General features: G+C 35.2%; 1 protein-coding gene and 1 pseudogene across 1 annotated transcript; both read left to right on the top strand.

Moving 5' to 3' along the window:
* Positions 1–4,304: 4,304 nt before the first annotated feature.
* LOC141659255 (protein NETWORKED 1B-like) lies at positions 4,305–11,848 on the top strand. Its single transcript, XM_074466052.1, has 4 exons — positions 4,305–4,522; positions 5,103–5,286; positions 5,754–9,976; positions 10,467–11,848. The coding sequence occupies exons 2-4, from the start codon at positions 5,184–5,186 to the stop codon at positions 11,652–11,654; spliced, it is 5,514 nt and encodes a 1,837-aa protein (XP_074322153.1). The 5' UTR covers positions 4,305–4,522; positions 5,103–5,183; the 3' UTR covers positions 11,655–11,848.
* A 988-nt stretch (positions 11,849–12,836) lies between these two features.
* LOC141661111 (leucine-rich repeat extensin-like protein 6) lies at positions 12,837–16,236 on the top strand (annotated as a pseudogene).
* The last annotated feature ends 545 nt before the right edge of the window (positions 16,237–16,781 follow it).

Below are 16,781 nucleotides of genomic sequence, written 5' to 3' on the forward strand. Positions count from 1 at the left end.
TTGTTCTTTTAATTTATCTTGATTAATGTGCACAAGTCTTAATTCATTGACCTCTTTCTCAAGGTCTTTGATTTGTTGATTTAACAATTCATTATCACGACGAGCACAATCTAAGGAACCTCCTAGATGATAAACTAATTCAGCATCAGTAAATTTTACCTCTTTTCTTGACGATGAGGTATTTGCATCACTAGCCATGAGAGCAAGATTCCCAACTTCTTCATCTTCACTGTCAGTATCATCCCAGCTTCTTCCCTTTGCGAGGTAAGCCCTTTCAGATTTACTCTTCTGATTAGAATCATAAGAGTTCTTCCTAAATTGTTTTGGCTTCCTGTATTCTGTGGCAAAGTGTCCCAACTCATTACAGTTGAAGCATCGAATGGTGCTTCGATCAACCATCCCTGTTTTGTACCCACCACTGCTGGTGTTAGTGGATGAAGATCCACCTTTCTGGAATCTGTTGTAGTTGGACTTGTACTTGAACTTGGGATTCCTTTTGAATCTGACATTTGAGAATCTCTTGACAATCAGAGCCATTGACTCATCCTCCAATTGCTCTAGTTCTTCCAAGGAATAAAAATCATCTCCTGATTCATTTGTAGTAGGAGGATCAAATTCTGCTACTATCACATTTTCTTCAACCTTGGAAGACTGTACCATTCTTTCTGACTGTTGAGATTGTTGTTGATATTGTGGTTGTTGTTGTTGTTCATAAGCTACTAGAGCAGTAGACGTGCTGACCACTCTTCCTTTCCCGTAAACTTCCTTCTGCTGAATCTACTCCAACTCATAAGTCTTTAACACACCATAGAGCCTTTCCAAAGAAATCTCACTCAGATCCCTTGCTTCTCTTATGGCAGTGATTCTATGTTCGAGATGAGTTGGCAGTGTTAAAAGGAACTTTTTGTTGACCTCCCTGATGGAATAGTATTTACCATTAATGTTCAGGTTGTTGATCAATGCATTGTACCTCTCAAACACTTCAGTGATTCCTTCTCCTGGATTGGATTTAAAATATTCATACTCAGAGGTTAGGATTTCTAACTTGTTCTCCCTAACTTCCTCTGTGCCTTCATTAATAACCTCAATAGTTTCCCAGATATGTTTGGAATCTTTACAATTCATCACATGTCTATTCATCAAGGGATCAAGGGAATCTACTAAAATTAATTGAAGGCTAGCATCCAGGGAGGCTTCTTCTTTTTCAGCAAGAGAAAAATCCTCAGGATTCTTTACATAAGTTCTAACTTTGGTGATCACCACATCATTTTCTATTACCTCTGGTTCAATAACCATAGGAATTTTTGGACCCTTCTTTAACACTTCAAGATATTTGGGATTAGCAACTTGTAAAAACAATAGCATCTTCTTCTTCCACATGATATAATTTTCTTTATCGAATAGTGGAATTTTAACGGTTCCAACTTTTTGTGTAGTCATTATGAATTTTTTGAGTGAATAAAAAATTCAAGGAGTGAAAGAAACACAAAAGTCTAGGATCTTGATTTGTACCTTAATCAGAAGACTCTGATACCAATTGTTAGGTCCCAATATGTTTGTAGAAGGGGGGTTGAATACAAACTATACCGTTTAATCGAATAAAATACGGAATAAAAATTGAAACAAAATTCAAGTTAAATAAAACTTTTATTAAACTTGAAATGTGTTACAACAACGGTATCTGTTACAAGGAATTAATCTCAAATTAATTATCACAAATTTAGAATAAATTCGACATGAACTTTTTCTATTTTTGCAATAATTAGAATCAAATGCTAAAAGCGATTTGAGATTAAGTTCTAGGGATTTTGATCCGCTAGATAGTTACACAAGAACAACAAAAGAATTTCTAGTGGATTGGATTTAACAATAACTGCTAGAAATAAATGCTCTGAGAATTTTACAATAATTTCTCTGCTTCTGTTTGTTTTGTGTTCTTTAGTGGTTGGCTGTGTATTCAATTATTTTGACAAAATGATCAGCTTCTGTTTGTTTAAGTAAACAAATCACTCGAATTGAATCAGCATGACATTTGGCAAGACAATCCAAAATGAACTAGCAAGACAATCCAAAATGAACTAGCAAGACAATCCTTTGAACTGGTAGAACTTTCGGTAGGACAATTACTTGACTTGGAAAGACTATCGGTAGGACAATAGAATGACTTGGTAGAACTATCCAGAAAGACTTGGTAGGACTTTCGGTATGACAATCCAATTGTCATACCAGTTCAAATCTGTTTTGCTGATTTTTCTTTTTGAATATAAATCCAAAATCATTTTTGAAAAATGCATAATATTAATTCAGAATTAATTAACCAATTAATTCAATTAATCAATAAATTAATCTTTGCAGATTTGATTTATTTTCTTAATTAAATTAAATGACTTAATTAATTAATAGAGAATTAATACTACTCTTGAACAACAACCACTCTTCTGACAATCTTCTGAAAATCACTGAATCCATTTCACCACTTGAATGTTGACACTCGATGTACTGTCTGGTTCATGAATGACTAACTTCTGTGATGTTTCTCCAAGTCTTGATTTTCTTCAGATTAAATTCCTGTAATTAATTGATACCCTGACGAGATCTCTGTCACTTGGTTAAATCTACAATCTTGATTTATATCACTGAGGCTTGATCAATTACTTGAGCTTCTTCCAGTGAATCTTCAAGTCTGTAGATGAACAATGTTTCTTAACCCTTTGACAGATGTTACTTTGTGAGATCTCTCTGACGATAGATCCACTATTTACTTATTATATTCTTATTTGAGTTGAGTTAAATCCTCGAATAAACAAATAGGCTTAACATATGCCTTTCAGTAGGGTTTATCATATAAGGGAAAATGCCATTCCACTAAAGTATTTTAAAGAACTGGAACATGTATTATTCTTATTTCAAGTGAATGACAAAATAACAGAAAGTGCTGCAAACTTTTTGAAGAGTCAAATTCAGAAACAGAAAAGGCTTTATTCTGTTAAGTCTGACAGCACATATCTTCCAAAGTACAGAGATCACAAGGGTGATATTGTTGATTTGAAATCTTTTCGATTTCTGCACTATCCTTCTCTTCGTTACCACCTTGCGCTTTTTTGCCTGATTCCTGCAAAATATACAACACTTGCTACTAACTATATATTCTTATTAAGACATTCCTTTAACATCTTAAAATTTTAGATAAGTGTTTACTCAATATTGACTTCCTGCTATCTATAATATTCTCACAATTTATGATTTATGATGAACACTAAAAATAATTAATGCTCTTACGATGGGTGCCCATGTTTTCCACCCATAAATGGACAGTGAGGTGGGGTTAATTATATGATCCCTATTTTCCTTTAATGTTTGCCTTTCATCAGAATTTTTGAGAAATTTACATGCGAGATTTGGAATTTATTTGATACCAATTTAGTATATCTAAAATTATTTAAAAAACAAATACATTAAATTTAGACGGAAAAAATTGTATGGTAAAAAAGAAAAATGAAAAAAATAGCTGATTTTTTTTAAAAATTAACAAAAATAATCATTCTGAAAAAAGTGACCAATTTTAGCCGATTGAATACTCCACTGTCACTTGAGTATCCTAATTTTTATAAGATAGTACACTGATACTTGGGTATTTCAGTACACTGATACTTGGGTATTTCATATATAACATATTCCACTGAAAGTTGAATATCTCAAATAAAATGAATACTCAACAGTCGGGTATCCCATCAGGCAAAATTGGTCAGCTTTGTAGAAATTGGTTATTTTTATTAATTTTATATAAAAATAGGTTAAATTTATCATTTACCCGGTAAAAAATACTTGTAAATAGAATATGAAATATAGATAACTCAAAATTCCGTCGTGGTTTTCGGGAATTTACATTTTTTATAATTTGAATGCAAACAACATGAAAAGCATTATGACAAATCCATGAAGAATATTTGTCCCATTGTTAATTAATTTTCAATTTTTAAACGGTAGACGAGTCACAAGAAAAAGTAGCTGTATGCATGATGAAAATCCACATTGATTGATATCCAATATATTCCTATTAACATATAAAAACTTTAACTGCAATTTAAGCATTAAATTTATTATATTGCATAATGAAATATTCAAGATTTTGTAATATCCTTGACAATCCATGTATATAGTAATAAATGTCCATAATCAATTACGCGTATATATAGGATAATCATTTTTTTTTTCTTATTTTGCTTAAATAATTGCACCCTTTAGACAAAAAATACTGTTACTTTTTTAACTTTTTTTCATTTTTATACTCAAGCTGTCTTTTTCTTTACAGTTTGTCAACATTTTCACACACAAACACACACTGATACTTACACACTACCAATCATACATTAAATTTAAGAGCTACTCTGGAGAGATTTATGGGAGAGATTTTTGTTTGCTGGTGAGGAGAAATGGGGTGATTGGTGTTATGCAGACGAGAGCCTTTTTAGTTGTGATCATTCATCAGATTATTCACATTTGCTGAAATTTTAGGAAATTGGTTAGTTTTTTTTAGTCATTAGTTTGATGATCTTGATAGCTTTTCGGATACCCTTTTGGCCATTTTATGCAAAGATCATGTCTTTTTTGTGTTTGATTTTGGTTTGGTTGGTTGAATTGGTCTATGTTTGGATTATATGTGTGTTTTGTTTGTTTATTTATTCTGTTGGAAAAGTTTTTTTTTTGTTAGTTTGTGATGAGTTATTTCTTGAATTGGGATCAAGTATTGATGTTTACGATTTATGTTTTTTTAATATAATGTTGATGTTCCTACTAATTGATATGGATAGGCTAGTAATATATGAAAAATTGCAGCTTGTTAAATTAATGAGGTTTAAGATTTTAATTAAGTTTTCTCTTTATATCGATCAGAATTTTGTTGTGTTTAGTGGCTTGGATGTTGAATCATTGAGTTGCATTTTCCATTTAGATGTTACCATGTAAATGTGTCTTTGATCAAGTTGTTAATTTGTGAAATGTAGTAGCTCTGGAAGCCGATGTTAGCTGTTAAGCGCTCTTGAATTTTATGTGTTTAGCTTTTGCATTCTGCTGCCGTTTTTAACTAACTTATGTGTGGACAGGTGTAAGAGAGCTAGTCATCAGTCTTGATCGATCGTTAGCTACTAGTTGTTAGAAGTTTTCTGGGAGGTTTTGTTGGAGCCATGGCGACATTGGCACACTCTGAGTCAAGTCGCTTGTATTCTTGGTGGTGGGACAGCCACATTAGCCCGAAGAATTCCAAATGGCTACAAGATAATCTTACAGGTATTGTTTTTTCCTTGTATATTTTTTAAGGATGAGTATCTCTTCTGGCAGCTACTACCTGCTCAATGCAGTTTATTTATTAGTGATATTTTCTGCAAATTGCCTATCTGAGAGGATGTCCGAGGAATATGGATTTGAGCTTATATTTATGACAAGAGATTAGCATAAAATATGTTGTTTAACATAACTTAAAGGGATTTGTGTTGATCTATATATGTTAATGTTATCATTTTTATCCATCCACTAATTAAAGCTTTAAATGGATGCATACTCTTAAACAAATATCTATTTCTGTTATAACTTCCAAGTTGTACGCCCTCAGAGATACAGTTACAACAATGTACTGATACAACTAAATTTCTGCAAACCTGAAGGATGTACATGAAAATTAAATTAATTTTTAACTTGTTTCTTTGCCTCTGCATATCGTACTTCAGATCTGAACACAATGCATCTTGTTTGAACAGATATGGATGCTAAAGTAAAATCAATGATTAAGCTCATTGAAGAAGACGCTGATTCCTTTGCAAGAAGAGCGGAGATGTATTATAAAAAGCGACCTGAACTCATAAAACTGGTTGAGGAGTTTTACCGAGCATATCGTGCACTAGCTGAAAGGTATGATTATGCGACAGGGGAGCTTCGCCAAGCTCATCGAACCATGGCAAATGCATTTCCTGACCAGGTACCTTTTGCACTGGCTGATGAGTCACCTTCAGGATCTGCCAATGTGACAGAACTTCACATGCCCGGAATTCCGCTTATCAGTACTTCATTTTTCAATAAAGATGACTCAGATAAGAATGCATTGATGTCTCCTGCATCTGATCAACATTCAGCTCAGGTTTTTCAATTTCATCCGGGAGATTCTGATGTCACAGGGATGCAACATCACGATTCAATTTTTGGCACAGGAGGGGTGCCAGGTAACATAAAGTCTGAAGAAGGAAGTTTACTAAACGGTCCACGGAACGAAGTGGCTAAATTATTGAATGAAAATCTGGAACTGAATGTCAAGTTCCTTTCTGAGTCTGAGCGTGCTGCTAAAGCTGAAAGAGAAGTTCAATACTTGAAGAAGGCACTGACTGATATGCAGGCTGTAAAAGAAGCTGTTCAATATCAATATCAACAGAATGTTGACAAGTTATCGAGTTTGAAGAGTGAACTTATCTCTGCAGAAATGGATTCAAAGAAGCTAAGTGGACAAGCGAGCAAAGCTGAATCTGAATTATCTTCATTGAAGGAAGCCATTGTTAAAGTGGAGGCAGAAAGGGATGCTGTTTCTGATAGAAACAAGGATTTCCTGGAAAGGATATCTAACCTGGAGATCACGATTTTGCACACCCAAGCTGATGCAAAAGAACTTGAGGAGCGAACACTTAAAGCAGAGATTGAAACTCAAATCTCAAAGAAAGAACTTTCCCAATTAGAGGGGGAAAAGGAAGCAGGGCTTCTTCAGTACAAACAGTGTCTAGAGAAGATATCTGATTTGGAGAAAAAGGTATTCGTCGTGGAAAGTGATGCAAGACATCTTAAACAGCAAGCTGAGGTAGCTGAAACCGAAGTTGCGAAGCTCAAGGTAATTCTTGCTGAAGTTACTGCACAGAAAGAGGCTACAGCTCTTCAGTATAAGGTTTGCTTACAGAAAATATCTAATCTGGAGAGTGAAATCTCCTGTGCCCAAGGGGAAATCAGTTTCCTGAAAAATGAAATTCTGTCGGGGGCTACAAAACTTAAAACTGCTGAAGACAAATGTGATACGTTGGAGATGTCAAATCGAACACTACGATTGGAGGCAGACAATCTATTCAAGAAGATCACTCTGAAAGAGAAAGAACTTACTGAGAAGCATGGAGACCTAGAAAAGCTCCAGGCGTGTCTGCAAGATGAACGCTCAAGGTATGCTCATGTTGAAGCTACCCTCGTTAAATTGCAGAATATGCACTGCCAATCTCAAGAGGAGCAGAGAAATTTGACATTGGAGCTTAAAAATGGGCTTGAGATGTTGAAGGACATAAATTTGTGCAGGCATGGTCTGGAGGAAGACATTCAGCAGATTAAGGATGAAAATTGTAGTTTAAAGGAACAAAATTCATCTTCTACAAAGTCTATGAAGGCTTTGCAAAATGAAATAATTGGCTTGACTAGGATGAAGGAGAGATTTAATGAAGAAGTAGAAATGCAATTGGGTCAAAGTAATGCTCTTCAGAATGAAATTTCCTGTCTTAAAGAGGAAATAGTCTACTTGAACAGAAACTACCAAACATTAATAAAACAAGTGGAGATGGTTGGTTTAGATCCGAAATGCTTTGGCACTTCAGTAAGGGAGTTGCAGGATGAGAACTTGCAGTTGAAACAAATGAATGAGAAGGACAAAGATGAAAAAGAAATCCTTTACAAAAAGTTAGTAAACATGGTGGAACTTTTGGAGAAAAATGCTGCACTTGAGAGCTCCCTGTCAGATGTTACTAGTAATTTGGAAGGATCACAGGAGCAAGCTAAGGTACTGCAAGAATCTTGCAACATCCTGCAAGGCGAAAAATGTGCCCTTGTTGCTGAGAAAGAGGCTCTTATATCCCAGTTAAAAGTTATCACCAAGACTATGCAGGAACTCTCAGAGCAAAACAGTGTTTCTGAAAGTTCACTGTGTTTTGCAAATAGCGAGTTGCAAAGTTTAAGAGAGAAATCAAAGAGCTTAGAAGAACTATGCCAGTTTCTTGGTGATGAGAAAGCTAATCTTCGACATGAAAGAAGCACACTTGCTGCACAGTTGGAAATAGTTGAAAGAAAAATTATTAATTTGGAAAAGAGATTTATAGAATTCGAAGGAAACTACTCTGGAATGAAGATGGCAAAAGAAACACCACACTCTCCACTAGAAGATTTAATGGTTTCCCTGGAAGTGGGGAAACATGAGCATGAAAGTTTAAAACAGCTGACTGAATCCAGGTTGGCTAGTCTTGAGGAGCGAATTTTCCTCCTCCAGGAAGAAAGTAGGCAAAGTAAGAAAGATTTTCAAGAAGAATTTGAAAAATCTGTTGTTTCCCAGTTCGAGATCTATATCCTGCAGAAATTTGTGGCAGATATGGAAGAAAAAAATTATTTGCTATTGACTGAGTGTCAGAAACAAATTGAAGCTTCCAAATTGGCGGATCAGTTGATTTCAGAGCTGGAGAATGAAAATCTTGAGCAACAGGTGGAAGAGGAATTCATGTTGGTTGAAATTGAGAAGCTGAGATCGGGATTGCGTCAAGTTCGGAAGGCTCTTGAAAATGGTTCAAGTATTGGCTCTGAAAATGTTTCTGGAAATGATCATATATCAGTGCAACATATATTAGAGGATATTAGAATGATGAAGCACTCTCTCTCGAAATACAATGATGACATGCAACGGCTAGTTATTGAGAACTCACTTCTCCTAACTTTATTTGGGCATCTGAGGTTAGAGGGCTTAGAAGTTGAATCAGAGAAAAATTGCATGGACCAGGTTTCGAAAACTATGTCAGATCAGTATTTGATTATGCAAAGTGAGTGGCACAAACTTCTTGAGATGAACAGAAAATTGAGATCTGTGACCATGGGAAACCACCATGTTAAGGTGCTTAATGCTGAAGCGCAAAATCTGAACATTAAGCAGGCTGGCATGCAGAATTCTTTCCTCGAATCAAAGGAAGAGTATTCTCAAACATTTGAAGGAAACAGAGCTCTGTCGAAATCATTCTCAGATATGATGCAGAATATACCAAAAGTGAATGGGGAAGATAGCGCTGTCATCAAAATTTCATCAGCATGTGGTAATCTTTCAACAATTTTCAGTAGTTTGAGGACTAAGAATGCAGAGGAGTTGAAATTACTTTCAGAAAATATATGCAAACTTTTCGAAGTTAACTGTGAACTTGTAAATGAGGTGAGTACATTGCGAGAGGAGTTAGGCATGCATGAAATAGAAAAATTGTTTATGGCAGATTTACTTGAGAAACTGGAGATGGATCTCTCTGAGTTTAAAAATTTGAACTGTAGACTGAAGCTAGAATTATTAAGTGCAAATGATTACCTGAGCGAAGGGGAAGAAGAGCTCTTTGATGCAGAAATGAAGCTTGCAGTGGTTGAGAATTTGAACTCAGAATTGCAAAGAGCTGTGGATAGGATGAAGAAAGAATATGAAGAGTCAGAATCCATAAGAGAAAATCTAGAGATTGTAATTCAAAAGAAGACTGAAGACAATTTCAAGCAGAACAAGAATCTTCAAGATATGCTTGAAGTGAAAGGAAACTTAGAGTTTGAGCTGGCTATGTTAAGCGAAGAAATTAAGGAGAGAAGAATTAGAGAGGAGTATTTAAGTTCGGAACTGCAAGAAAAACAGAATGAGTTTGAGCTCTGGGATGCCGAGGCTGCAACATTTTGTTTTGATCTTCAACTTTCTGCAATTCGTGAACTGCTTTTTGAAGATAAGGTGCATGAACTTTGTGGAGTGTGTGGGAGTTTGCAAGATGAAAATGCTTCAAAGACAAAGGAAATCGAATTGTTGAAAGAAGAAGTAAGCTTCCAGTCAAGTGAAATTAGAGGATTGAAATCCCAGATATTTCCATACTCTCCTGCTGTTGATTCTATAAAGGAGGAAGTGTATTCTCTTGAGCAGAATTTCCATGCATGGGCAAAGCTTGATGTAGCTAACTATCAAACACCAAAGGTTATACATATTTTCATGAAACTGATTTAATTACTTTTTGATTTTACTGAATTTCACAAGTTCTGTATACATAATGTTCAAACTCTTTTTTTCCTAGGCTGGACTATTTTCATTTCTTGTGTTTAGTTAAGATAAGTTTGTGTCAAATTTACTAGTTATCAATTGGAATGCAAATACCCATTACCCAATGAGATTTCTTGGAGGAAAATTTATATGCAAATGAATGCATATCAGGAATTTTTAAAGATAATTTTGTGTGCTGGTTTAAAAGATCTTTTTAGTTGTAGTTATCAATTTTCTACGATTACTTTATAAGTTACTTTAAATGGGTTTAGCTGAAGATTGACATCCTCACATTTTATTAGTCAACGTTTCACTTTTGTTCCTTAGAAACTGTGGTATGAACGTGGTCAATTTGAATTATATGTTCTCATTTCAGTTGTTCTACTCGAATTGATTGGTCTAATACTTGATAATTTGCATTTTGTAGGATATAGAGTCGGAGTTTCATGCTCATGAAAAGATGGAAGATCAAGATTTGCATGTATTAGATGAAATTTTGGAATTGCAGAAGTTGCAGAACCGGATTAAAGAGGTAGAAAAAGTTGTCGTGGAAGAAATGAACAGGCTTGAGAGACTGGAGAGTTCAAGGCCTGCCATGAAATTAGAAGCTTCTGTGCAAGATACTCTAGACTTGAAATCTAGAGGTAGATCAGTTCGACAGAAAAGTAAATATAAGGAGGACGAAAAACTTGAGGATGATCTCAAGTTCCAGAAAACTATGCCTGAAATTCTCGAAGTCAAGAATGTGATTCTAATGAAAGGTTTTCCACTCAACCAAGTGTCTGGTGGTTCATTATATGGAAGAAGCAGGAGAGGAAATAGTCTTCCAGCTGAGCAGATACGTTTATGTTGGGAAACAAATGAAGATAACCACCGTGTTGATCAAAATTTGATTGAGCTACAAAACCAGGTTTATGAACCCACAAAGAATGTTGTTTACAACGACTTTGAATATGTGGAGCATCAGAGTGAAAATCCATCTTCAGAGTTAGACATGGAGAAGGAACTGGGTGTTGATAAATTACAGGTCTCCACGACTACGTCAATGCCTAGTAGAGGAGGGAACAAGAAAAAGATATTAGAGAGACTTGCTTCTGATGGTCAGAAACTGGCAAATATTCAGACAAATGTGCAGGATCTGAGAAGAAAACTGGACACAAACAAGAAGAGCAGAAACACTAAGAATGTTGATTTGGAGACTGTTAAGGAGCAGTTGTTAGAAGCTGAAGAAACAACTATACAACTGATTAATCTGAATGGTCAAATGACTAGGAAGATTGAAGACATTCCAGTTTCTAAAGATGGGCAACGATCTATAGACTTGGAGAAGGCAGCTAGTTTCCAAAAAAAGAAAGTTTCAGAACAGGCGCGGAAAGAGTCAGAGAAGATCGGAAGATTGCAGTTAGAGATTCAAAAAATCCATTACGCCTTGCTGCAACTGGAAGATGGGAAGAAAAACAAAGTTACTAACAGATTTTCCAGGACAAAGAGCAGAACTACAGTTATCTTGCAAGATTTTATTCACGGTGGCAGAAGAAGTAGCATCAGGAAAAAGAAGGGTCGTCTCTGTGGGTGTTTCAAACCTTCTTCGACCAATGCTGGAGGTAACATGTAACTATGTGAAGCATTTTTATCTAATTAACAGTAAGTTATTATCCCTTGATATATGTTCGTTGTAGATATGTCATGTTTTAGCGGATCATTATAGCGAGAAGAGTATATCATCGTAGAGGTTTAGGCGCTGTAATGGAGAATTATTCAGTGTAATCTAAATAAGATGCTTTAATGATAAATGAACTTTGACTATTATGCCCCTGTGCCATTATTAATATTTCATCCTTCAGTTTGTGTTGAGTGTATGTTTTTGATCTGGCATTAAAAATGTCTAAACTAGAGGACTAGAAATATTACGACTATGATTCATTAAGATTGTTTTTTGGTAAAGGTAAGTTACAGAATTTTAAATACTCATGCACACGCTCCTTTACCGAGGTAGCCTCGACGTCTTGATTAATAAAGAACAAATTTTAAAATACTGTCAAAATGTTTTCCTTTAAGTTAGGTGTTAAGCAGAAGTTTTTTTACAAGTTAGGTCTAATCACATAGCTTAGTTGGTGTAATTTCCTAACTGCAGACCTCAGTTGTTTACAGCCCAGTTGATCAATAAAATATATAATAAATTAAAAATACTTGGAATTTGTAACTTGTGCTGAATGGTCTGATTATATCAAAAGGATATTTTTCAATTTCTTAGCTGAGAACAAAACCTACTTGCCAGTCCTCTTCCCCTGATATATTCTTGAACTGCCAAAGCCAATATATTATGCTACCACTATGCAGTTGTGTGTGATTTTTTTATTTGAGTTCAAAATATTGCTCCCAGGAACATTTCTTACTTCCAACAACTTTAGGTGGAAAATTGACAATAGAACAAGAAGCCTATTATATTTAACATTAAGATACTTGCTTACGATTAGTATCTCTACATTTTCCATATTACAACTGTATAATATTTATGTATACATTTCTCTTGTCCCTCTCCCAATATGAAGACCTGTTAGGAAAATAGCTCAAGGAATATATTGAGTAAAGAATATGTTGGTGTCAACTATGATTAGTTCTCAAGTGTTAGGTAGTTGACTTGTGAAATTCCAACATTCCAGAACTTTTATAGTTTGTGTGTTTCCTGGATATTTTAGGGTTTTTGTTATTCTCTTCACGTCCATGTATCTTTTTCTCCAGCTATAGATATCATGAGTGAGTTTGTGTGTGTGTGATTGTTGATCTTTCCCTATCCATGACCAGTTTAAAGTTTCGTGCTTTCACTGTAAGTCTATAACCAAGCATATGCTTTCAGGGGGCTCTTTCCCGCGTTCTTATAAATATGTTTTCAGATTTTGTGGTGGTGCTTCTATTAGTGAAAATTTGACTAAATCTTTTAGGAGGCATGTGTCTCATCGTACTCTGGAAATCCGTCCCTATCCACGATACCAGAAATTCCGAGAAGTACTGATCAAAATAGCCTAATATGTGGTATGTGACTACTGTGGCTAATGTTTACTAACCTTTATATAAAAGGTACACTATTGTGTATTTGTGCTGTTCTCTTTCTTCTCAGTTGTAATGTGAATCACATACTCGTTTAAACAATCATGCATAGTTTAGTAGGTGCTTAGTGAGTTAATGTCACGGAGGTATGGATAATTAAGTGACACCCAACTGAACAAAATATGGTAATTATGTTAGGCCTTGTACGCCATATCTGAATGAATTGCATTGCATATTAATAATGTAAGCGTTTCACGCCCATTGTAGTTGACATGTACTTAAATATACAGTTGGCCAGAAGTCTTAATCCAACTAGCTAAGCCCATTGTAGTTGATTCAGATTCACACCTCAAACCTAAACATTCTTCAACCACTGATTCACCTCTTCTTCCAGCCATGAGGCACACATGTATATTATTTTTTTGACCGTTTCCTGAGCTTAAATCATTTGTGTGACCATTTCACAAACTCAATTTTGGAGATTTTCCTACCATAGCTAGTGTTCATTTCTTTATATTAACTTTCTCACCCAACCTTTTACTTTTCTAATTAGTAGTAAGCAGACTCTGCTCATTTCTTTGAATATAAGATTTAACCTCTTGTAAACCGTGTATTTGGTTGATATACGATATATAAAAGACACTAGTTCACATCTTCTAGTCAAATTATCCGTTCACGAAATTTTTTTGCGAATAGAAAAAATTCTAGAATAAAAAAAATTAAGTACGGATATAGTGACACACTTTTAGAAATCTGTTTATAGACATCGGCTAAAAAGCGATATTTTTTAAAAAATCAAGCGATGTCTTTGCATGTAATTTGAGTAATTTTTCACATCGATTTCAAATATTAACCTATTCGCGAAAATTTTAAGTGCGGATATAATAAAAAGCCACCATACATTCACATCGATTTCAAATGTTAAACCTATTCGCGGAAATTTTTCACCAACAAATTATTAGAACCATTATTTATCAGGGAACATGACCCTATTAAAAAACATATGTATGTTTCATCGCCTTCACTCAACCTAAACTATCTCTACCAGTCTACGGTTGCAATGCACAAAAAAATAAAAAATAATGTTCATGGTAGGATAAGCTTGAAAGTTACATACTTGTACGTACATCATGATCATACTACTAATTAACAATTGTCTTCACCTCTAACAAGTATGTATATTTTATATAACACAACTTCAAACGTAAACTGCTAATAGATAAGTTCGAAACAGTAGTCTTTTCCATCTAAATAATCTCATTCGAAAGAACAAAAAAGCGATTTACTGAAGAAAGTCATATCTATTTTAAGTGTAGTTCTTTTATAGATATTGAATAAGAACCGACAAGATATCTATTTCAAGCATAGTTTTTTATATATAAGAACCAAGACGGCGATTAAAATTATACTTGAAGTCGTCGTTTTTATACTAATTACAAGTGACTAAAGTAAGTTTTTCTGATATAACAGGGAGGTTAGTAGTGAATAGTGATCAATTTAATAATAATCAATAACCACTGGCTTATAATTTATAGAGATAAATCAAATACTCCTAAATAATAACTAACCACATCTTCCTATGGTATATTAAGCACACATGTATATAATACCACATCATTAAGAGTCTTCTAATACCATCAAATGAAGATAAACACATTTCTTTGTGTGTTTGTCTCTCTTTCAACTTTCTTCATTTTTACTCCTTCCCACCAATTATCCATAGAGTTGCCACCTATAGGACTGTCGCCTATTGTATCTTCACCCTCTTCAACACCACCTAAAGTGTCCGCCTATTTATCCGAACCCTAGACTCGAAAAAGCTTACAATAGCACTCCAAGCCTTAAAACATGCATCACATCAGACCCTAAAAACTTCACTTCAGAGTTGGTATGGACCACATGTTTGCAACTACACTGGAGTTTACTGTGGCACCTGCCCTAGACAACCCTAAAATCCAAACTGTTGCAGGAATAGACCTAAATCATGGAGACATCTCGGGTGTCTTACCCGAGACTTCTTTGTCTTCTCACTGATCGTGCTCCTCTTTCACATCAACTCCAACAAGTTTCACGGAAACTTACCCGAAAGTTATAAATATCTAGTTCTTCTTTATGAGCTAGATATAGTAACAACCTCTTTTCGGGGAGTTTCACTAATGTAGTTCTTCACTTCCTTCACTCAAATTTCTCGATATTCGATACAATAACTTCAATGGCAAAGGTTCCTTCAGGCCTCTCCGATCTTAAGCTCGACGCATGTTCATAAATAATAACACCTTCCATTCTCCCTCCCTAAAAACTTGGTAACTCTCCGGTATCCGTGATGGTTTTGGCAAATAATAAGATCAATGGTGTTTTCCGGAGAGTTATAGCCAAAATGAAGAAAAACCCTAAACGAGTTGATCATCTCAAACGCAAATTTAGTTGGTTGTTTACCACCGGAAATCGGGTCATTGAAGCGTTTAACAGTGTTTGATGTGAGTAATAACATGCTTAGTGGAAGTTTGCCGGAGTCAATGGGAGAAATGAAGAGCTTGGAGCAACTTAATGTTGCTCATAACAACTTTTCCGGTGAAATTCCCGCGAGTATTTGCTCATTACCAAGATTGGAGAATTTTACTTATTCGTATAATTACTTCTGTGGTGAACCTAAGGCGTGCTTGAAGTTGGCTGATAAATGATAGGATGAATTGTTTGCTTGAGAGACCTTTGCAAAGGTCAGCTTATGAGTGCAAAGCTTTTTATTCCCATCCTGTGGATTGTGGTGTTTCGGGTTGTTCCGCAAGAAAACCACCACCACCACCACCACCTCCCCCTCCGCCCCCTCCACCACCTCCACCACCTCCACCACCTCCACCACCTCCCCACCACCACCACCATCACATTCACCACCACCACCACATTCACTACCACCGCCACATTCCTCACCACCACCACATGCACATCCGCCATCTCCACGTTGAGAATTTTATATATATAGGACATATAATAAAAGCTGGTTTTGTGCACCTTAGCATGCATATTTTGTTAACAATCATGTGTATACTGTTGATAACAGTTTGTCGTTAATTACTTGTCAAAATGTTTTGGTTACGATTTTTTATTTGATTACACATGAAATAATAATGAATGCTGATGGGCCGATATTATTTTAATGTGTGCTCTGCATAGTTTATGCAACTGTTTTTAAAAGACAATAAGCTTAGCCATTTGGGGCTTTGAAACTAATAAACCTCCTCCCCGAACATTTCCTTGTGAATTGTGAGATATGATCTTTTCACTGGTTGAAAATAGCTCTCCGTGAATTCTCCTTTTTAATATTCTCGAGCAGGTGTTAGAATTGTTAATGTTTGATCAAACTCGACTTTGAAAAGTCAAAAAAACGTTTGTACGACACAAAATAAAAAAGTATATTAATATATACATCAACCTATTAGAAACAAATTAAGTATAATTGATCAATGATTAACCGTAATTTGATAATCTTCTAACAAAACGGGTTTTGCTTCAGTGAAAAAATATTTGTACTCTGATGTATCAGTTTTATAATCTACCTACAACCGTAGTTTAAGGACCCTAAAATAGAAACGTGGCCTCCCCCACTCCATTTGCACAATGGTTCCAAAAAACCTGTTAATAATAAAAAGACTGCGTCCCCCGTAGGCATACACCTTCGGAGTCCGTAAGTCAGAGT

Source organism: Apium graveolens, chromosome 5 (genome assembly GCF_009905375.1).
Source record: "Apium graveolens cultivar Ventura chromosome 5, ASM990537v1, whole genome shotgun sequence".
Taxonomy (NCBI): domain Eukaryota; kingdom Viridiplantae; phylum Streptophyta; class Magnoliopsida; order Apiales; family Apiaceae; genus Apium; species Apium graveolens.

Coding starts and splice junctions, on each gene's coding strand:
- LOC141659255 (XM_074466052.1), top strand. CDS start 5,184: ATGGCGACATTGGCACACTCTGAGTCAAGTCGCTTGTATTCTTGGTGG. Junction 5,287..5,753: donor GCTACAAGATAATCTTACAG/GTATTGTTTTTT, acceptor TTGTTTGAACAG/ATATGGATGCTAAAGTAAAA. Junction 9,977..10,466: donor CTAACTATCAAACACCAAAG/GTTATACATATT, acceptor TGCATTTTGTAG/GATATAGAGTCGGAGTTTCA.